Source organism: Lytechinus pictus, chromosome 3 (genome assembly GCF_037042905.1).
Source record: "Lytechinus pictus isolate F3 Inbred chromosome 3, Lp3.0, whole genome shotgun sequence".
NCBI lineage: Eukaryota > Metazoa > Echinodermata > Echinoidea > Temnopleuroida > Toxopneustidae > Lytechinus > Lytechinus pictus.
In genome coordinates, this window is record NC_087247.1 from 80,444,637 (window position 1) to 80,468,217 (window position 23,581).

Consider the following 23,581-nt stretch of genomic DNA (forward strand, 5'->3'; position numbering starts at 1 on the left):
TTTCTTGTGGTAAACGGTATATTCATTGGCGATGGTTTAGCGCATAAGAAAGGTTCACCAGTCGTTCTTAAAGTCGCTCTTAACTTACGAACAGCTTTATGAAACGGCCCCCAGGCCATAGTGGATTATCTATTGTTATTGGGGGTGCTCTAACAATGTTCAGCACCCCTAGTAACAATGTAATGCATGGCCAGGTGCCAGTGTTTCACAGAGTTTCAAACAGCAAGCAAACAACACAATGGTGGTAAGCTTCCATTGTCTTCTCATTCACTGGACACCTTTCAAAGTGTTCTTTGAATTAGCAAGAGCTCATGGGCTCAATAGTTTCACAGGAAACATAAACAGAGTATATGTAGTAGTCCTGGAGTCTATAAATGGCTGGACAAGTAAAGAACACCGATAACTAGCTGGATGGTATAGTCCAGGATAGGCCCCATAGAAACTTGACCAAACCTTGTTTTTTTATATATACAATATTTTTTGATGGTTTCTTGTCAATTCGAGGGTGCTGATTACGAATCTGGATGATGCCACTCGTGTAACCTTGAGCATTTTCCGCAAATTGGCAAAATCCAATATGGCCGCCAAAATATGCAAATTACCCATGAAAATCATAAAATAGTCCGCACATTGGCTATGAAATGCATGAAATCGTGTGGCAGGAGTGAAATACTCTCTCAGAAAATGATTTTTGACAAAATATTTATTTTCCTGATATTCAAAATGGCCGCCATAGGCCATTGTATACTCTATTATGTACAATATGAATAGGAAAAACTAATTTTCACAAAAATGAGCACTAACTGCAAAAAATCGCGATGTATGAACGAAGTAATATATGCAAATCATCATTACTAACGAGATATATCATTTATTATGTCATATATGGGAACATTGCTGTATTCTGATATCTAAAATAGCCCACTGGCCCAAACAGTATTATGTACAATGGCAATGGCCGGGGCCAACAAAAATGACAATTAAGAGTGAGCACTAAAATGCATATTATTAAGATAAAGAGTGGAATACTGACTAAAAACATAATTGTTAATATGCCATTTATGTGATAAATGCTGCATTTTGAAATTCAAAATGGCCACCATAGGCCCTATATTTGTCATGTACAATGCGAATGGAGAAACTAATTTTCACACGAGTAAGAAACATAAAATGCATGTAATTGTGATCTACGAGTAAAATATTGTCTGACAACATGTTTTATAGCAAGACATATCATTTCTTTTGTCATGCATGAGATAAATGCTGTATTATGAAATTCAAAATGGCCCCTATAGGCACTAACAGTATTATCTACAATGTGAATGGGGACATAAAATTTTGTAAGAACTTGGATTTGCTTGACTATGACATCCATATAATCCTGTTGTATGAGTAAAATGTTATTTGAAAACATATTTTTTTATAAATTATAGCATTTCTTCTGCCATATAGGTGATAAATACTGTATTTTGACATTCAAAATAACCTCGACAAGCCCTAACTATATTATGTAACATGCGAATAGGGAAACTAATTTTCACAAGATTGAGAATCATAAAATGCATATAATTGTGATGTACGAGTAAAAATATTGTCTTAAACATGGTTTCTAACTAAATACATCACATATTGGTCGTGGAGGTAATAAATGCTGTACTTTGAAATCCAAAATGGCTGCCGTAGGTCCTAAAAGTATTGTGTACATTGTAACATGGGACATAGAATTTTGACAGAATTTGGCTTTGCTTGACTCTAAATATTGCATATAGTTGTGAATTGTGATCTAAGGGTGAAATATTGTCTAAAACCATGGTTTCTAACGAGATATATCATAATGTTGTGTAATTAAGGTGATAAATGCTGCATTTTTAAATTGAAAATGGCCACCATAGGCCCTTATCGTATAATATACAATTTGAATGGAGACAAATAATGTTCACAAAAAGGGCATATGGCAGCCATTTTGAATGTTGAAATACAGTATTTATCACCTAAATTACAAAAGATATGATACATTTTGTTATAAATCATGTTTTCAGACAATATTTCACTCATACATCACCATTTGGCCAAGCAAAGCCAAATTCTGTTGAAATGATTTGTTCCCATTCACATTGTGCATAATACCGTAAGGGCCTGTAGCGGCAATTTTGACATTCCAATAACAGTATTTATCACCTAACTGGCAGAATAAATGATATATCTTAATAGAAATTATGCTTTCAGACAATATTTTACTCATAGATCACTATTACGTGCATTTATGGTGCTCACTCCTGTGAATATTGGTTTCCCAATTTGCATTGTACATAATACAGTTAATGTCTATGGCGGCCATTTTGAAAGTCAAAATACAGTATTTAACACAAACTTGAAACCTGAATGATATATTTTGTTAGAAAATACGTTTTTAGACAGTATCCCATTAATTTATCACATATATATGCATTTTAGAGCTCACTCTTGTGATTTCTTTGCTCCTCTTTCTCATGGTGCATAATACTTTTAGGGCCTTTGGCAGCCATTTTGAATATCAAAATACAACATTCATCACATACATGGCATATTAATAATATATTTCGTTAACAATTATGTTTTTAGTCAGTATTCCACTCATTTAATCTTAATAATATGCATTTTAGTGATCACTCTTGTGAATTTTTTGGCCCCCATTGCCATTAGACGCAATACTGTTTGGGCCAGTGGCGGCTATTTTAGATATCAAAATACTGCAATGTTCCCATATATGACATAATAAATGATATATCTCGTTAGTAATGATGATTTGCATATATTACTTCGTTCATACATCGCGATTTTTTTGCAGTTTAGTGCTCATTTTTGTGAAAATTAGTTTTCCCTATTCATATTGTACATAATAGAGTATACAGGGGCTTATGGCGGCCATTTTGAATATCAGGAAAATAAATATTTTGTCAAAAATTATTTTTTGACAGAGTATTTCACTCCTGCCACACAATTTCATGAATTTCATAGCCAATGTGTGGACAATTTTATGATTTTCATGGGTAATTTGCATATTTTGGCGGCCATATTGGATTTTGCCAATTTACGGAAAATGCTCAAGGTTACACGAGTGGCATCATTCAGATTCGTAATCAGCACCCTCGAATTGACAAGAAACCATTAAAAAAATATTGTATATATAAAAAAACAAGGTTTATCCTGGACTAGTATCGTAATTGTTCATGTTATACCCCCATCTCACTAGGAAGGCGATCGTGGCGACCATGGCGATCTGTGTAAATCCCGCAAATCGTAGCAGAATCTTCCTCAAATTCTATTTTTAGCCTGCAAGACGATTGCACTGCAACTTCTATGCGACCGACCTGCGCTGAAGGCGATGGTAATACGCTGAAAGTACGACGATGCCACTTTCTTGCGACGATTCGAGGCAGATGTGATGCGCTGCTTCTGCGATCAAAGCGATCGTACAACGAGGCTCATACGCTAATTAGGACCTCGGTACGGTGGTGCTACGAATGAAGCGATTATGTTACGTTCATGATGGGCTCTTGAAACAATTTCAAGCAATCGGCAAACTAATCGCGGCACATGACACATTTTTCAGTCGATTGCCAACCTCCGACCAACATGGATGTCCAGAATTTGGTTGGACTTATACATCTTGGCATTCTAAAAGAACATCAGTTAAAAGTTGAATGCGAGGACAGGAGAAGGAGGAGGCCAAATAGATACAGGGTTCGATCCTGGCTGTCACCTAAGTCATAATATACAATATTTTTAAAATTTCATTCAAAACATGTCGATGAGCCTAATAGTTAATATGAGGGATGCATCCAGAATTTCATAAAAGAGCATAAAAATCTCTGATATTCTTTTTATTTTTTTCCACAAAGTTTGTCACTCAAAAATATTTGGTAAATTTCTTTCAAATTTGCTGACAAGAAGTAGTCTACTGATGTGAGAGCACTCATAAAAAGGGAGAGAGAGGGGGGCACAATGCCAGAATCTCCCTAAAGATTGCCTTTCCCAATCAATACATTAGTGATCGAATCATTAACAAAATTTGATGTTGTCTACTGTACGTCACTGTGGTAAGAATTCAATTTATTTTCAAAACATAATCAATTGATTTATTTCTGCAGAGGTAACCCATTTCGTCATCAAGACATGTGAGCGTCTTTTTTCTCTTTCCAGCTGGCTCAGCAGTAAGATTTTCATCCTCCTCCTGTACCCCCTCCTCTTCCTCTTCTACCTCCTCCTCCTCTACCACCACCATAACCCCTTGATCTTCCTCTTCGACCGCCGGCCTAAGTGGGGTAGCTTGGGCAGCTTTCCCTTTTCTGGTCCTTTTTCTGGGAGGTATGTTTGAAAACGCCGTGGTATCGCCTCGTAATCTGTTGCAAATATGATAATCCGCGGCGCAGCAAAAGCGCAACGCGAACGCCTGTAGCGGGCTGAGAACGTGTGCCACATGCCACCCAAAGAAGGAAGCGTCGTGGTGGAAGCTGTGAGAAGCGTGTCGAGCGCAAGGCAGTCGCCTTGTAAACGGAAGCAGCGTAGCAGAATTGTCTTGGGAACGGGCCTGAAAACCATGGGCGATCGGTGCTGTTTTTAATGCGCTTATACTACGCTTTATGCGTTGGGGCTCCGTTACAGCTACGAATATGTCGTTTGTAATACGCTCATGACTCGATTGTGATGCGCTTTAGCACCTCTGCAATCTCGCTACGTAAGTTTTGAACATGTTCAAAATTTTGTGGCGACCATAAAGATGGTGGCGATCCTTGCCGCTTCAGAAAAGATCAAGGTACGACGGAGAAGATTGAGAAGATCAAGGCACGATCAAGCTACGTTATCCCACGCTTTGTCGATTTTTGACGATCGCAGTGGAATCGCCATCTAGTGAGATGGGGGTATTACCTCAGCAGACAACTTTCTTTTAACTTTCTTTTAACTTAAATCTATCTAAATGGAGCTTGTTGGATGGTCACATAAGTAATCACAAGAGTGACAATATACACACAAAAAATCCATAAACGAAATAAAGAGATGTGAGCGTCCAGATTTTAAAAAAGTTTTGAGGTGGCCGTATTGTTCAGCATGTACTTAGCGCTATTACAAAGTAATGTGAAATATATTTTATGATTTGAATGCACTCAATAATGTTTAAAAAGCTTCTTTATCACCAAAGAAAGTACCACCATTCATTAAAAAAATAATGCATACCTGGTAACTTATTAACTGCTTTATGAAACACCATCCTGGTGTACCAAAAGAGTGCATAATAGGATTCCTTGAATTTGCCGGGAACAAGAACACTGTAAATGAATCCAATACTTTTTGATATACGTTGAGATGCATGAAGCATTCTTAACAAGCTTTTAAGAATGTCAGTGGTATATTGTTGAGTAAATGTAATATTTAATGTCATAGTCATTAGAACTGTGGCAATGATTTGGGCTGAATTGGAAAAAAAAACACAACTAAATATATTCAGTGTATGTAGGTGTGTATTTGTAAAGGTAACGAGCAGGAATCAATAAGAAGTGACACCAGTCTTTTTACCTCTTTTTACTTATTGCAGAGAACCAGCTGGTGATGACGACGATGATGATGATGAGGAAGAGGATGGAGATGAGGAGGAAGAAGGAGAAGAGGAGGGAGAAGAAGAAGAGGAAGAAGATGAGGAAGGAGAGGATGAAAAAGGAGAAGCAACACAAAAAGTTGTTGATCCGATTGAGAGCAATGATGGGGGTGTATCTGTGGGATTATCACAGGGTTTATCTCAAGGCTTATCACAAGGATTCTCACAAGGATTCTCCTATGGATTCTCTCATGGATTCTCTCAGGGATTATCACAAGATGGTATGATGATGATGATGATGCTGATGATGGTGAGGAGGAGGAGGAGGAGGATGGTGATATTGATGATGATGATGATGATGGTGACAGACCTGCCAACCAGTACGTTCTAGCGGTATTTAGTACATTTTTGCAACCAAAATACGGCTGTACGTTTTTTTCCTTAAAAAATATGTTTTTGTATTAAAAAAAAAGCATTTTATTATGAAATACACTTTTTTGGGGAAAAATACAAAATATTTATCTCACACGGTAAAAATACTGATTTTTTGGTCAAAATACTGATTTTGGGGGATAAGAATACTGAAAGTGCAAAATACAACTTGGCAGCTCTGTGGTGATGATGATGATGGTGATGGTGAGGAGGACGAGGAAGATGATGATGGTGGTGATATTGATGATGATGATGATGATGAAGTTGATGATGACGAAGATGAAGATGATGATGAAAATGATGATGACGATGAAGATGATGATCGATGGTGGTGATATTGAAAGTGATGGAAAAGTTTTCAAAGCCACTTAATTTAGCTCCTACTGTATATCAACAGGATGCGACATAAGCGCTTGCCCGATTGCCCAAGGCAAGTAAAAGTTAGAGTCGGGCAAGTGTTTTGAAGTAAAGACAAAAAGGTACAATAGTTCAAGTTAAAAAGAGAAGAAAGGGGCAATGGTATATAAAATCGTAGTACTTTTTTTTTGAAGCGGTAAAACATTATTTTGAAGGATTTTTTTCGGGCAAGTGAAATGTATTTAGGGGCAAGTATTTTCCAAGTGCTTCTAAAAAGTTATGTAGCACCCTGTATCAAGATGCCTTTTTAGACAGTAATGAACCTGTTGACCTACTAACCATACACTCAAGCCAAAGACTGTCACCTCTCTCCACTGACAGGAACATCGACCATACATTGCTTTCATTTTCCTTCACAGCTCCAAGTGATCGAGGTTCCTTCCCAGGGTTCAATGCGTCTCAGAGTGACCTTTCACCTTTGAGTCAGATGTCACCCTTGAGTATGAGCCCTCTGTCTCCTGGATCTCCGTTGAGCTCAGGCTTATCAAGCCCGGCTACTGGTATGGGACGTAGCAATCCAACCCAGGTTGCTACAAAGATACACAGTAGAAGGTTTAGAGAGTGAGTATACAATATCTCTTTCCATTTGTAACAGATATTTACCATTTTACATGCTGTTAATTCATTTGATTCCTTCATTTGATATCTCTGTTTTGTTGGCATTTTATTCATGTATCCTTTATATTGTTGCTTCTATTATTCATCCAGTTTGTACAGTAAAAAAATACTGCCTTTTAACAGAGTTGTTGGTGTCATCAGAATTCAGTCATCTGATTATCTCTTACTAATGCTCACCACAGTTGTGAGTTTTCTCACTTTTTGTGCAAGTATATATATTTTCTTATTGGTGTTTATATGCATTGAATGAACATGTTAATTCAGTCATTTAATCTGTTAATGTTGTAAATCAAATGTTCATTTTAAGCTTCACCTCTATAAATGACAAGGGATTAAGAAATGTAGTACATGGTCATGGGAAAGCCTTTCTAGGGAGTCCATTGAAAAAAAAACAAAAAAACTCAATGCTCCCTTTGTGAGAGCTTGTACAAAGGAAGTCCTGTTTATTGTTGTGAGTACTGTAATATAAGTCTTGTTGTGAAGGAAGCACTATCCACTGACCAAAGTTGTGTAGCAAGGTCTACTCACTCTATTTTCTTTCACTTCTTTGCTTGGACATATCTTGTGCATAGAATTTCTTTTTAATCTGTCATGGTCATGAATTAAAATACTTGTACAGCATGCATGTTAAACAAGTGCCATTGATACAAGAACTCTCCAAATAGTGTTTAATGTTGTATTATAAACAGATAAATATGTATAAGAAAATTAGAACTACACCTGCAAACACTGTTATATGTCAACATTAATAAATGAATTATGAGAAATATATCAGATATTACATGCTTCTTTAATACATTTGATTTCACAATGTTTTGGTGAAAAGCACTAATTATCTCATTAACAGATCATCTGTGAAATCAGAAGGTAAAACAGATTACGATACATAGGGTTTTATAGGTCTCCATGAGTTGTTATTGATCCAATCAGTCACAACTATCAAAATACATCAATGTTATCAATATTTGAATATGAAAAGTACTCAATGTCTTTTGGAAATGAGGAGGAGTACATTTATTTGTCAAGAGACTGATGCTCGCAGATATATACATCATATTTGATTTTGAACAGACACATGCATTTCAGATGTTTGGGTTGTTGGCTATCTGTATTTTAGATCAGTTGAAATATTTTCAATTCTTTATAAGATTGGGCCCATGTCAATGCACAAAGGAGTTATTAATATACTAGTTCTGTTGTATGTTGGTTACCTATTTAGGTATTGCAATCAAGTATTGGATAAAGACATAGATGCATGCTGTACAACTCTTCTTCAATCTCTCGTCAAGTTTCAAGATCGACAATATCACAAAGATCCAGCAAAGGTAGGAAACAACTCCACAAAATCAAAAATAAATTTGTAAATGTATATATGCCCCGACAATGCAAGAATAAAACTTTTTTGATATAATTATGATTAAACAAGTGTGTGAAGAATCTCCAATTATTACTCTACCAGTTCATATCTACATACAGCATTTTGACAAAACACACTGAAATGTTTGAAATACTGTTATATAAATATTTTATCTGAGATGGACTGAATACAACTCTCCATGAATTAGATAGTGGAATCTAAATTAATTTGCATAATTTTATCCATGTTAATGCAGAGCAGTATATGAACATTTAAAGAATACCCAATGAACTTTCTTTGTTTTTGACTTTTATTTCTACTATTCTGACCACAAGTATGTTTAAAAATGAACGTCACCAAAAATGCCATTGAAATGAAAAAAAGACCCATTTATTTTATGGGTTGAAGCAATGCATACATAGTAACTTACATTGTAATTTGCATGGTAAATTCTATTATTATGTTGGCCCCTACCATTTGCTTCAAATATTGACTCAACAAATTTGTATTATGATTGATGTGTTTAATTTAATTATGTTATATTTTATTATAGTTTATGGTTGAATAAATTGAAATAGAGTAGTCATGCTGAGCCAAATCTAAGGGGCCTAGTTCTCTTGACATCTGTAGCTAGGGAAAAGGGAAAGTTCCTTCTAGTGTTGGTCTAACCAATATTGGGATGATATATAATGACTAAGTATGTTTTGTTTTGGAACATAGACAGTTAGACTTTGTTGCAGAATGTTCTGCATGACTGCTTTCTTTTCATTGCTGATATCTTTAGGCCAAGATGAAACGCCGTTTGGTGATGGGTCTTCGGGAAGTTACCAAACATCTCAAATTAAAGAAGATCAAATGTGTAGTGGTCTCTCCTAATCTGGAGAGGATTCAATCAAAAGGTGAGTTTGAAATCTAAAATTGGCACTTCATTTTTTCAACTTATTCTAAACTAGAAACAGTTGCAATATCCCGCGCATCAGAATGATGGAAGTTTTCTTGAGTTTTGCTGAATTCTCTTAAAGAAGTTTTAAAAGTATGAAATTATTTCCACAAAGAAATGTAAAACATAATTATATGTTCCCTTATTGTTTTCTCTTTTTCTTTAAGGTGGTCTTGATGAAGCGATGGATAGAATCAGTGCATTAGCCAGCGAACAGAATGTTCCTTTGATCTTTGCTTTGGGTCGGAAGGCGTTAGGGAGAGCAGTCAATAAAGTAGTACCAGTCAGTGTAGTGGGAATATTCAATTATGATGGTGCTGAGGTATATTTTCATTCTTCATTTTAATCATAGATCATGATGCATTGATTTAATTCAAGATTTTTGTAGTGATGAAGAAATAAAGAAACTGAAAATTATGAATACTGCTAAAATGAAATTGAATGATCCTTGTTTTTTATCATGAACAAAGCAGACAGAGGCTGAAGAATGAGATGGTGATAGTTGGCCCGACACATTGACTTGACAAATTGGCTTGAAGTTTAGAAATGCATTGTGTTGTGGTCTTCATGTATGAGTGAAGTTAAAAAGGATTAATCAAAAATTTGAAAATATAAAATATATATATGGATGTCACACGTGTAATGGTTTTTCAAATTTTATAAGCAGTTTTGGCAATTAGGAACTAAATTTTTTTAAGTCATGCTATATAATTTCTATGTCAAACAGCTGTACACCAGTCAATTTATGTTGTAGTCATAAAATAAAAAAAATCAGAGCAAATTTCCATGTGATTCCAGGAATATTATTACTTTTCATCACTTTCCTTTTGCCTACTCAGGATACATACAAGCAGCTGTTGGACCTATCTACCCGGGCTAGAAATGCTTATGCTGACATGGTATGTAAATTCCAACAGGAGTTGGAAGCAGCCAATGCTGCTAGCGCAGCTCGTATGGCCAAGCATCGCCATCACATGGGTCATATTCGTAATCTCTCGGGATGCAGTGCCATCTCATTCAGCTCTGTCATCTCTGAACCAATATCTGAGAATTATCCTAACCCTGAACCTGAGGTAGATAGCCAAGGAAGAGAGATTGAACCAGATACACCAACTACACCTACCTATAGTCCACAAGGAGGAGGAGGGGGTAATAGTAGTGATGCAGGTCAACATCCTGGTGCTCCTATAAGAAGCCTGTCTTTCACTGGTACTGGTAGCGTTATCAGTAACTCTACTGATGATACTATCCAGAAGGAAGAGAAAGATGGAGGAGGCAGCAGCAAAGACTATGTCATGTCTGAGACATCCTCACGTACGTTGACAGCAGGTGAAGGAGATCAAGATCTAGAGGAGGGGAGCAAAGAAGATGTCAGTAGACGGGAATTAGAAGAGCTTGAAGCTGGGTTAGATGATCAGGATCATGATGATGAAGATGAAGAAGAGGAGGAAGAGGAAGATGATGATGAGGAGGCAGAAGTCATCAAGACCGGTATCCTTCTACCGGAAGACGGTGCTCCTGAGAAGCGTGTGGCTGATTGGGTTGCTGAAGCACAGCAATGTATTGAAAGCCTTACTGTTAATGATAATACTGGAGATGGTGGTGGGGATATGACCAAGAAAGGAACAGAGGAAAAGAAAGAAGAGAAATCCAGTAACAACTCACCCTAGCAAGGCAGTAAAATGCCTACTACAACAGACGTATACACTGTGTCTTACTTGTGGTTTAGAGTGAGTTACTGTTTTGATTCTTAATTCTGTAAAAAACCAAAATAATACTTTGTTGGAAGCTAGTGTTTAAAACATGTGTTAAGGAAATATTGGCATTGATTCCTCTCTGCTACATTGAGTCAATGTATATTAACGACTGTCTGGTTATTAACAACATGTGTATTTCATTTCATAATCTGTTATGCAATTATTCCCTGGACATTTTCTTAGTTTTATCTGATGTAATAGTTATATTATATTGAATGGTTGAGAATGGAATACCAGAAATATTCCAAGAGTTCAGGAAAATATTCTATGAATTGCAGATGAGTGGAATATTTGCCCTCACGAGTGGAATTTTTCTGGTATTTCATGAAATAAAGCCATCTAATATAATTATTATCATCTATTCCACCCCCCAAAGAAAAAGAGGGAGCAGTTTCATGTAACAAGTCATATCACTTATCACATTATGCAGTTATCACTTCATAAGATCAATTTTAGTCGTAGACATGCGACTTGCATGTAGTTCACTACGGTGTCATCGAGCGTAGCCGTGCTCTACGCTGCACATTTATTGTTGTACGCGTTGTATATTTGCCCATGCGCATTAAACTGTTTAATAAGCTCTCATATTCAATGGCAAATTTTGTACAGAAGCCTATGGGATATTCGTCGGATTTCGGTCCTTTTTAGGGATAAGCTCTGATACTGCTCGGGCTATTGATGCAGACCAAAATATGTGTTTTAATGCATCCCTAGAACACTCTTTATCGATGATAATACTTGTTCTTTCAAAGACATACTTATTATCGTCATACACATTTATTTATCCTACGCTAATCATGTATGGAAGTGTAATTTGATTTTCAATATTTGAGACATTGTGTAAGATAGAGACATGTGTTGATGGATCACATCTTTTCAGTCCTTTGTTACTACTAATGAATGATTATGAGTATCTTGGTGAACCATTGTTGTGTGTATTAGTCAACATATTTAGATACAGGACTTGACGTTTCTGTTTGCTATCAATGCATGATGCTGATGCCTGTAATATTCTTGGCTGCTTTGGAAGAAGTCTTCCCAAGTTAGAATGTGTTTTTCTTTTAAATCTGAAAGACGGTTCATACATATTTGGGTTTTCAATAAGTGTTGATTTTTTTTGCATATAATTGTTATTTGCTTCTACACATAAGTTAAAAACAAATGCAAATATGATAGTGTTATTAATCAAGAAATGGTGCATGAATTTGATATTTACATTGTGTAATGTAAATATGACTCGAAAATGGTAATGTGATTTAATGCTATGTGAATATTTATGTATTCTATTTTAACCAAGAATCATCAAATAACCATGTGGATTATTGGATGTATTTTCTCTGTTTGCATGTAAACTCTTTTCACAATATTTTCATGACTTTATCCTTGAGATCTTAAGATTGAAGTTACCTGATTTGCATGAAAGTAGCCATTTACTTCCATGAAATCATTTTTTAATGTAAAGTTTAGTATGAAAGATGTTTTATTCAAGCAATTTTTTCTTTCTTAAGAATAAACGTCTTTCAAAAAAGCAAACATGAAAACACTGAAAATCGGTGTATTGGAGCGTGAGTCTTTGGAATTGCTTGAATTGAAGGAGAACTTGGCAATTATAGTATGACATTAGAATTGGCATGCTTTCCATTTGGGCAGAAATGTTCTGCATACATTCAGACACAGTCAAACTGCATGATATTAAAATTAGTTCTCTTCCACAGTAACATTTAAGTACTGTCATTCTGATTTGTGGTTCTAACTTGGGAGAGTGTCAAGTTTGATTTATCTTTGTGATGAGGTCGTGTTTGACTGCTCTAAATTGAACTAGATATTATTATCACAATATTAAAATTGGTCAACGGTTGATGAAGTTTGTGTACATTTGTTAGCAGCAAAGTAAAAGGAAGCCAAGTCCTTGGATATTATTTTTGTTGAAATAAATACCTTTGTGATTGGTCATTGTTTTGTTTTGTTAGATGTTTTCCTTTCAGGTTTCATAAAACTAACACGGTCTAGCATGTTACCCATTGAAAATAAATATTTAGAAAGTTATTATGATAACACTGAAAATAACAATTCTTTACAATAGCGTGATGTGCATGTACATGTATATTTTAATAAAACAATGTCATTTTTTTTTGCATGTAATGATTTACCATTTGATAAAGAGTACATCTTGTAAAAAGATTTTAGAGTGTAATTTCATCATGATATGTTTTCATATTTTGCTTTGCCAAAGTGAAAAAATATTTCTTGAATTGAATAATAATTGAATGTATGGTTTTGGGTCCATTATAATTTGGAGGAGTAAAGAATGATAGCCCTGATTCTTGGACTCACTGACTTGTTACAACATACAAGATTTAAGCCATATTGTGTATTACTTTCTTTTTCTTTGCTTAAATGGTAGTTAGGAGACATCACTTTATATTAAAAATGATGGTTCCAGTGGAAAGTTGTCCTCTGTCTTACAAAGTAAAGTAATTGATCCAATTAATCTCAACTATAGAAAGAAAGCGATTCCATTATCTACAATGAATAATTGCCATTATACCTGTAATGTAAATACAATGAATGACAAATACACTTTCTTTGTCATTGTTTTGGTCTCTCACTGTAATTCTTGTTAAGGAGGGAATGAGCAAATAGGTAAATAGACAAATCCTTATGGCGCTGTTGGCTTTCCATAGTTAAGTTTGAATGTATCAATGATATTTTTGTAAGACAGGAACCTAGACAGCCCGGAACTTGAAGAATGAACTTTATATGTAAGGAGTTATGTTATCAGTCCCATTATGACAGCTTCATGTGATGTTTTACACCAAAGCTCAGAAACTTGAGGGATTAAATAATTGTAATGAGGGAATTTGAAAGGTATTTTCTCACTGTTGTTTAGAAGTATACATGCTTCAGGAATGGTTTGTAAAATGGTATCACAAAGGTGTTCTTGATTACTCTCTGTTGTTTTGCAGTGCAGTGCAGGGAATTGTTTTCATTAAATCAGGTACACCTGATAATACTTATAGCATTGATGAAGATGGAGTATGAGGAATCACAAGTCTGTTTAATGCACTGAAACAAAAGGCTTAAACAAATATGTAAATAGTATGTTGTAGAAATATATATTTGATTTGAACATTGTACATTGTAGTTAATATCGGGTAAAGATATCAGCTTGCTATATTCAGGATAGTAGTAACCTAGTAATCATGTACTATATTGAAGTAGAATTTTCATGATTTGTAGACATATCATATTATTAAGCTATGACGATATATCTTTTAAAATCCATCCCTCTTCACATTATATTCATATATATTATTAAATGCATGTTGAACTTAAAGGAAAATGTATGTTGATATTATTTACAGCTATGTAACAATGTATACATGCAACTGCTTATGAATCTCCTCGCTTGTTGATATTGATTGTGCCTTTCTTCATGCTTGCCATCAATGTTAAAAATGAAAGAAATGTTTAGATTATGCTGAATCAGAATTAAAAAAGATAAATCAAGTGTTTATCTACTTGACTCAAATATAACTTGAGCCCAGTAGGAAGTAGCAGTCATTTATTTTATTACAAACAGTTTCCCCTCTGGTCTGATACATTTAATGAAAGTTTTGTTTAGCTAAGTGAGCTACATTACTTGAAAAGGGGACATTATTCTCTATGATATTTTAAAATTGTATGGATGTTAAAAGGGATTAAAGATATTTTAACAATGCTTACTACAAGCAGAACATGAAAGTTTTGATAGTTATATGCTTAATCTGCAAAACTTGATGCTTACTATAATTTCTGAATGAGTTTATTTTACCCTTTTCTGTTGAAAATTGGGGTATTTCTCAAAAAGAATATAAAATATATTGCAAATTTTATTTGTGTATTGTGATTTAATGACTGGGGATATCATTGCTCCATGATAGTTTGGCTAGTCAAAGATTCACACACAACGGTGGTATGATGTTGACAATTTTCATTTAATAAGCATAAGTGCAGTGATGTTGTGAATGGTATATAGGAAAGGTGATTTACCTCCTTTACTTAACTGTTATATTTGATAGGGAGCTTTTTAAAACCAGAGAGAAGGAAAGAGGATAGAGTTGAGATGGAACAAAACAAACAAAGCACTTTATATAAGGAGTGTTGTTTGGAAAGAGGATGAATGAAATATTTGGATGAAGATCCATTTTAATTGCCTTCAGTTCTGGTTTCATAAGCTCCCTGATTTACTACAACATGTACCTGCTAAATTCAAAATGATAAATTCTCTTATAATGATGTTTACCCGATATCAAAGGATAATGCCACAAACTATCTAAGTTACGAGGGCTTCATTATTAGAAATAAAGCAAGGCATGAAGCTGATGTCTGGGATATTAAATGCATATGTGTGGTAAGGAGTAACTATTGTAAAGGACAGATACTGTAGATGTTAAATATGTACTCTATGATACAGATTTCTTGTCTTATTTACTCCTGTTAATCCATATTCATTATTCTTTACTCTGATTTTAACCATTGTTTACTATTGATATGCTTATGTACTCTTTATTTTCTTTGATTTATCCTATTATAATCCTTTATTTAATGCAATGAATGAACGGTGCAGTTATATATAGTAAACTCTGAGTTGAATTTTTAAGTCTAGGAACTACAGACCTGCCAACCTGTGGAAATATAATTGTATCTTTGACCCACAAAACTGTATTTTCTTTGCCAAAACTGAATTCTATGATAAAATGTGCATGCTCAGTCAGCTGGGTTTTAACAAAATCGGTTGACATCTCATTGCTATGATTGCTAAAAAAAAAAATCTAGTTTTTTAAAAATATTGTATCCACAGAAGGTATTTTTTATGAATAATATGAACCAATGTTTGAAAAATGTGAGGTCTAATAAAACTAAATTATATACATTACATATTAAAACAAACATGCATGTGGAAGCTACAAGAGCGCTACACATAAACGTACAATAGAATGCAGATAGGCTACACATACTGCGGAACTCTAGACACAGTAAAAGAAAAAAAAGTAGATCATGAAATCTTTAAGAAAATGGTATCAAAATACAGAAAAATTGTATGCCCGTACTGCATAATTGACAAATTGGTACTTATACAGCTAAAATCGTACTGGTTGGCAGGTCTGTAATTGCTTTAATTTTAGACCAGATATTGCAAAACATTAATATTCTAATTTGAACCGATTTCTGAGGTCAAGAGGCAGACTCGTCTGTATTTAGGGTTTTTTTGTGACACAATTCTCTTCATGAGAACATGTTTCTTAGTTGAACAAAGTGATTAATGTTCAGTTCTTCTTAAGGAGTATGTGTGTCAACCTGGATCCCGTAACACAAAAGGTTAATGATTGATTGTACGCTTGATATGTAGTCAATGCAATCAATCAGAAATAAGTTGTATGATCATTGCTAAGCTTTGTTACGGGCTTTAGATTAGGATCATTGTTCTATAAAGGTTCAGGATGGAAGCATGTTTGATGGTTTATAAACATATTTCTTTCTAAGTTCATGGAATTTACAATATACATGCTATAAGATAATATGTATTGAATTAGTGATTTTGTTTTCCTTTTACATCTTAATATTTCTGTGTCATAAAACATGTATCTCATGAGGAGATTTGGCCACAATGAACTAGTTATATAATATATGGGACTGGCTAGTATTGTTTTGTGTACAATAAATGCAGCTTTAATCAGATTTTCTGCGTAGTTTATTGAATTTACTAGGTGTTTTTTTTTTTAAGATTGAAAAAAAAAGTTTTTGGGGCAGTTACAGTTTGGTTTTTCGATGTTTTACACAGGATAATTATTCAGAGAACACTTTTGCATGTATGATTCATTGAGTCTGCTGAATTGCAGGTGAGAGCAGGGACAGATCCAGGATTATCAACAAAAATGCTTTCACGCAATATTTTACCCCCCTCCTGAAATACCATTGAACATGTAACCACCACCTCAAACTGAAGCCATTAACATAGACGTAAATAACACAGACACAATAAAATCATTGTTCAAGTAATTGCTGGAATTCAAATTAATTTTGTATTTTAATACATAAGAATTATGGACATTTACATTTCATTGAAATACAGATATATAGATTATTTTGCATTCATAAAAATATAGTACTATCATTGTATTAGTAAATGAGTGCATATATACATAATTCATTTACAGTTAACCTTACATACGCCAAATTTGCATTATTCACATAAGTTGAAGTAAATCCTGTCATAATTATCCAGTTTTCCTCGGTACATTCTCGTTCTTAAATAAACCTAGTAAAAAATTCCTTATTATATGTCCCTATATATACTTAACACAAAAAGCTGTGAACAACTTAAAATAAGAATAATTCTTTTCATTTTAAAACAAAATCTCTACATTTGAAATAGAAATCTATTATGGGTCCCAAAGAAAATGTATCCATTCAAATTTTTGGATAGACTATTCATAAATCATTGCATTGGTTTGAAGCTAGTGTAATATCTGTAAATCTGACTTATGTAAGGTTAACTATATCAGATCTGAACATGAATGAGATAATGGAGAATTGAGTGAAAGATAAGAAGTAAATGTCCAAAATATTACTGAGTTCATATGATCAATGAAATCTTGATTGGAATGTAAAATAGCCTGACAGAATACCAAACACATACATGCCGCATGTGACCATTCACCTATTAAACCCTTATTTACATGCTCTATTCTGTACAAAGACATTAATCATAATTATAAGATTATTTTAACTCAATATTTCTTTCACAATTGAAAATAATGTGAACTTCATCCCCAATAAAGAAAATACACAATATTTTCAATCAATGGAAAATGTCCCCCCAAAAAATTGATACATTTGTCCTCTTCTGTATTATCAACCAATCATACTATCATGGGCTGTCATACTTTCAACTTCCAAAACATAGGGGGCATTTCAGCAATATTTTTATACCAAGTTGCTCTTAATCAATCGGCTGTTAATGAAAGCATTTTCAAATCAATGAATTTTTCTTGTGTAGGGACCAAATGATATTGTATTCCATGGTTTGCTTAACAAATGAGTGTGTGCATATCTCTGCACACACTACTTGCTAGCTTTCACGTTACTAAGACCTTTGTTTATAGGGCAATAAAAAATGGTGATCTGATGAGTACAGTTTGATTAATGGTAGGGTTTTCAACTATCATTAATTGGTGGTTTTCTCCTAAATTAATTAAATTTCATTAATTTAATTTCTAACCATTTTTAGGACCTCATAAAAGTTACATTATTCTGAGATAAATCTTTGAAAAATACATCTTTAAAAATAAATTTTGATTTCTACTTTTACAAAGATCATACTAGACGGGTCAATATATGGTTTGACCCGGAACAAATTGCAACAAATGATTTTTCAACGGTATTTTGTACTTTTTGACCTCAGGATTAACATACTAAAAATCCGCATCCGGGAAAGTGGTTATTTTCAAGATAGCGTCCAAGATGGCCGCCATATTCACTAAAAATGGATATAACTCATCCACCCTAGAATTCTATTTGGGTTCATATTCCATGGTCCAATGGGTAAAAGAATTTATTTATACAAGTTAGAGTGAATATTAGCACTCCAGGTTACCAGGAAAATCCAAGATGGCGCCCAAAATGGCTGCCGTAGTCTAAGAAATCCACAATTCATCTATTACTTACTTAAAGGAGAATGAAACTCTTGGAGCAAGTTAGCTTTTGTGAAAGCAGAAAAATCAAAGAATAAGATCAACAAAAGTTTGAGTAAAATAGGACTAGCAATAGAAGAGTTATGAGCATTTGAATGTCGAGATCACTAATGCTATGGAGATCCTCCCATTAGCAATGCGACCAAGATCTATGATGTCACAGATGAACAACTCTCCCCTTTTGGACACTGAAAATATACCCCAAAACATCTCTTTTTGCTCATTCTAATCATATGACAAACGATTCATCAATGATATAACGTTGTGAAACCTCTGTACTTGTCCTCTCATAAAGAGAACACCTCACCTTGTGATAGACTCTATAAAAGTGAGAATATAAGTGAAATAAGTACTAAAGTAATGAGGGAGTTGTACGTGTGTGACATCACAGATCTTGGTCGCATTGCCTATTGGAGGATCTACATGGCATTAGTGATCTCAATATTCAAATGCTCATAACTTTCTTATTATTCATTCAATCTTCCTCAAACTTTCAACAATATGTTTCTTTGATTTTTCTCTTTGATATGGATTCAGCTGGTTTCAAGGGTTTCATTCTCCTTAAAGTGGCTTTAATTTGGTTTCCATTCGATTGTTTTAATGATGAAGTAGTACGTCGGACAAGTTACAAGGATAGCCAGTGATCTGGTGTGCCCAAAAATACAAGATGGCTTCCAAAAATTGAGTTTAAAATGGCTGTTAATCCTTAAAATGGACATAGCTCACATCACATCCACCTGAGAGATATGATTTTGGTGTCTAGACCATGGTTTCGATGGTCAAATAATACATTGGGACAACTTACAAGGACAGTCTGGTCCAGTATGTTAAAAAAACCAAGATGGCTTCTAAAAGTGGAGTAAAAGTGCTGTTGCTACTTTAAAAAACCCAACGTAGTTTGTTCAATATCCGAGAATATGATTTGTTGTGCCTATACCATGGTTAAATGGGTCAAATAATAAATTGGGATAAGTTACAAGGACGATTGGTGGTCAAGTATGTCCAAAAGTCCACAGTGGCTTAAAAAATAGTATCAATTAGCCGCGATGGTATTTAAAAATGGATATAGTTCATGTTTTATTTGGCAAGTGCATATTATTTTGTTGCCTATATCATGGTTTCAAAAGGCAGAACATTAGTTACAAGGACAGTCAGTGGTCCAGTATGTCGAAAATCTAAGAAAGCTTCCAAAAATCGGAGTCTAAAATGACTGCTGTTACTTTAAAAATGGACATAGTTCATTTAAAATCCACCTAGGAGATATGATTTTGGTGTCCACACTATGGTTTCATGGTTAAAATAATACGTTTGGACTGGTTACATTGATATGCAGTTGTCCAGTTTGCCTAAAACACAAGAGGGTTTTTAAAAAAGAAATCTAAAACGACTCATATCATTCAATAGTGGTCAGAGTTCTACAATATTCATCTGCAAGAAATAATGTTGGTGTCCAAATTGTGGTATGAAGGGTCAAATGATACATTCGGACAAGTAACAAGGATGGTTAGTACTCCAATTTGTCAAAGAATCTATGATGGATTCTAAAATTTCATCAAAATGGGTGCTCTTACCAACTCATGAAACAATATGATAACTTTTTCCCATGCATTTAAGGGAAGGTACCAAGATTATTTCTAACAGGTAGATATTTTATGTAACAGTAGTCACTTTAGAACCCATTTTTTAAGCCAAGTTGGATTTTAAGGCAAAATGAATAGCTGCATATCATGGTAACCAGTCCCAAAGTATTATTTGGCCCTTGAAACCCTAGTGTAAACACCAAAATAATATCCCCAATGTGTATTTATAATGTTCTACATCCACTTTTAAGTAACAGCAGTCATTTAAGACCCCCATTTCTGAAGCCATCTTTGATTTTTGGACATACCTGACACCTGACTGTCCTTTCAACTTAACCCAATGTATTCCTTGACCCTGCAAACTCTAGTATAGACAGCCAAATCATACCTCCAAGGTGTATTTATATTAAAACATGCATACTTTTCAATAGCAACAGTCAATTTACACCCCATTTTTGAAGTAATCTTGGATTTGTAACATACAGACAACAGACTGGTCTTGTAACTTACCCTAGTGTATTACTTGACCCTTTTAAACCATGCTTTTAATACCAAACTCATATTCCCAAGACAGATATTAAACAAACTATGTCCTTTTATAAGTAACATCAGACATTTTTTTACTCCATTTTTCGAAGCCATCTTGTATTTTTGGACATACTAGACCACTGAGTGCCATTGTCTTGTCCTAATATATAATTTGACCCTTGAAACCATAGTTTAGACACCGAAATCATATCTCACAGGCGGATGAACAATGAGCTATGCCACTTTTAAGTATCAACAGCCATTTTAGAATCAAGTTTTGGATTTTTGGTCATACCATACCACTGACTGGCCTTAATACCTGTCCTAATGTATTATTTTGGCCCTTAAACCAGTGGTTTAGACACCAAAATCACATCTCCCATGCCGATATGAAATAAGCTATGTCCGCTTTAAGTAGCAGCAGTCAATTTAAAATCAATTTTTGGAAGCCAACTTAGACTTTTTGACCGACCAGGCCACTGACTGTCCTTGTAACTTGCCCTTATGTATTAATTGATCCTTGAAACTAGTGGTTTAGACACCAAAATCACATTTCCAGGCCGATATGAAATGAGCTTTGTCCGCTTTAAGTATCAGCAGCATATTTTTAAGACCAATTTTTGGACACCATCTTCGATTTTTGGACAAGCCAGACCATTGACTTTCCTTGTAACTTATCCTAATATATTATTTGACCCTTGAAACCAGTGGTTTAGACATCAAAATCACATATCCCAGGCCAAAATGAAATGAGCTATGTCCGCTTTAAGTATTAGCAGCCATTTCAGAATCAATTTTTAGAATCCATCGAGGATTTTTGCACATACCAAACCACTGACTTTCCTTGTAACTTGTCCCAATGTATTATTTGACCCATTTAACCATGGTATAGACACAAAAATCATATTTCTGGACATTGAACAAACTATGACAGGTTTTTTTTTAGTAGCAACAGCAATTTTCGACTCCATTTTTCGAAGCCATCTTGGATTTTTGAACATACTGGACCACTGACTGTCCTTGTAACTTGTCCCAATGTATTATTTGACCATTAAAATCATGGTCTAGACACCAAAATCATTATGTCCCAGGCGGATATGAAATTAACTATGTCCATTTTAATTATCAACAGCCATTTTAAACTCCATTTTTGGAAGCCATCTTGGATTTTTGGACACACCAGACCACTGGCTGTCCTTGTAACCTGTTTCAATGTACTATTTCACCCTTAAAACCATTGAATAAAAACAAATTTAGATGAATTGTGGATTGTCAGCCTACGGCAGCCATTTTGGGCGCCATCTTGGATTTGCCTGGTACACTGGAGGTCTTATAATTCATTCTAGCCTAAATCAATTTTTGTACCCCCAGACCATGGAATATGAACCGAAATAGAATTCTAGGGTGGATAATGTGTCAGTTGTATCCATTATCAGTGAATGGCGGCCATCTTGGACGCCATCTTGAAAATAACCACTTTCCCGGATGCGGATTTTGGTAGATTTTTAGTATGTTATTCCTGAGGTCAAATAGTACAAACTACCGTTGAAAAATCATTTGTTGCAATTTGTTCCGGGTAAGGCTATTTTTGATCGTATATTGACCCGTCTATACCCTTCTTACTCTCATTTTATCTTGTTCAACCTTTTACTAATATGCCTTTCAGATGGATCTTTCTTTATCATCTTGAAAATTAAGAAAATGCAAGACTGCCATGACAAATATATCATACATGGGAAAAATAATGATAAAAACCCATCTAGCAAAGAATATTTAAGACCTACTTAAATATCTTCTTCAGTTACTAAACATAAGCTTTAACAAATTCTTAAAGTGCAAAACACAAACGCAATAAAATTTGTCTGCTTATTTCTATTTCATACTTCCATGATCATTACATATTTTGCAGTTGTTTAACAATGAGAATTTGAACAATGCAATACGTTTTAAGAAAGATATTAAATATTACATATCTTAATTCATACAAATCACACTGACAAGTGAAACAGTTACAACTTTTAATAAAATACAGATTTTTTTTATACTGCAATTTTATCTTTCCTCAATATGCCTACATAATTTTATGAATGGAGTAATGTTACAGAAATTTTATCTGAAAAATATATTTGTTTGCATATACATGTATAGATATGTATTTAACAATTGAAAAAAGAATAAGCTTTTATAAGTGTGAGTATTATCCCAAGACCAGCTTGCTATTTCTTCTATATCTGTATAGAGCTGCGAATAAGTTTATCCAATATAATTATAAATATTCACCAATACCTGGCATAATATGGATTTATTTGGCTTTTAAGCACTGTATCAACCAGTACTAAAATCTGAAATAGGGCTAGATCCTAGGATTATATATCTCTATCCTATGATGATGATATGCATAAGGTCATAAATGGCTACACAACTATTTTTGGAACATTTTTTAAACACTACTCCTTTGACCCATCCCCCTTTCTGTACCATTTATCAAGAAAATGTACATGAATATGCAAGTTGTTACAGAAATAGGACTATAGTTGTTACCATTTTCAAAATGATATCAAAATGTAGAAATGAATATAATTATACTGAAATATTAACACCAATATAACTTCAAATATGAGTTGGGTAGAACATTCATCCATCC

At 34.3% G+C, this 23,581-nt stretch overlaps 1 protein-coding gene across 1 annotated transcript in view; it reads left to right on the forward strand.

The window, feature by feature from the left end:
• The window catches only part of LOC129256637 (selenocysteine insertion sequence-binding protein 2-like), a 33,226-nt gene extending 16,412 nt beyond the window's left edge, over positions 1-16,814 (forward strand). Inside the window, exons 11-16 of the mRNA XM_054894796.2 lie at positions 5,573-5,853; positions 6,781-6,982; positions 8,259-8,364; positions 9,181-9,295; positions 9,504-9,658; positions 10,176-16,814. Of these exons, the coding sequence (XP_054750771.2) occupies positions 5,573-5,853; positions 6,781-6,982; positions 8,259-8,364; positions 9,181-9,295; positions 9,504-9,658; positions 10,176-11,006 (1,690 nt within the window). The 3' untranslated portion in view covers positions 11,007-16,814. The remainder of the gene's footprint in view (positions 1-5,572; positions 5,854-6,780; positions 6,983-8,258; positions 8,365-9,180; positions 9,296-9,503; positions 9,659-10,175) is intronic.
• The last annotated feature ends 6,767 nt before the right edge of the window (positions 16,815-23,581 follow it).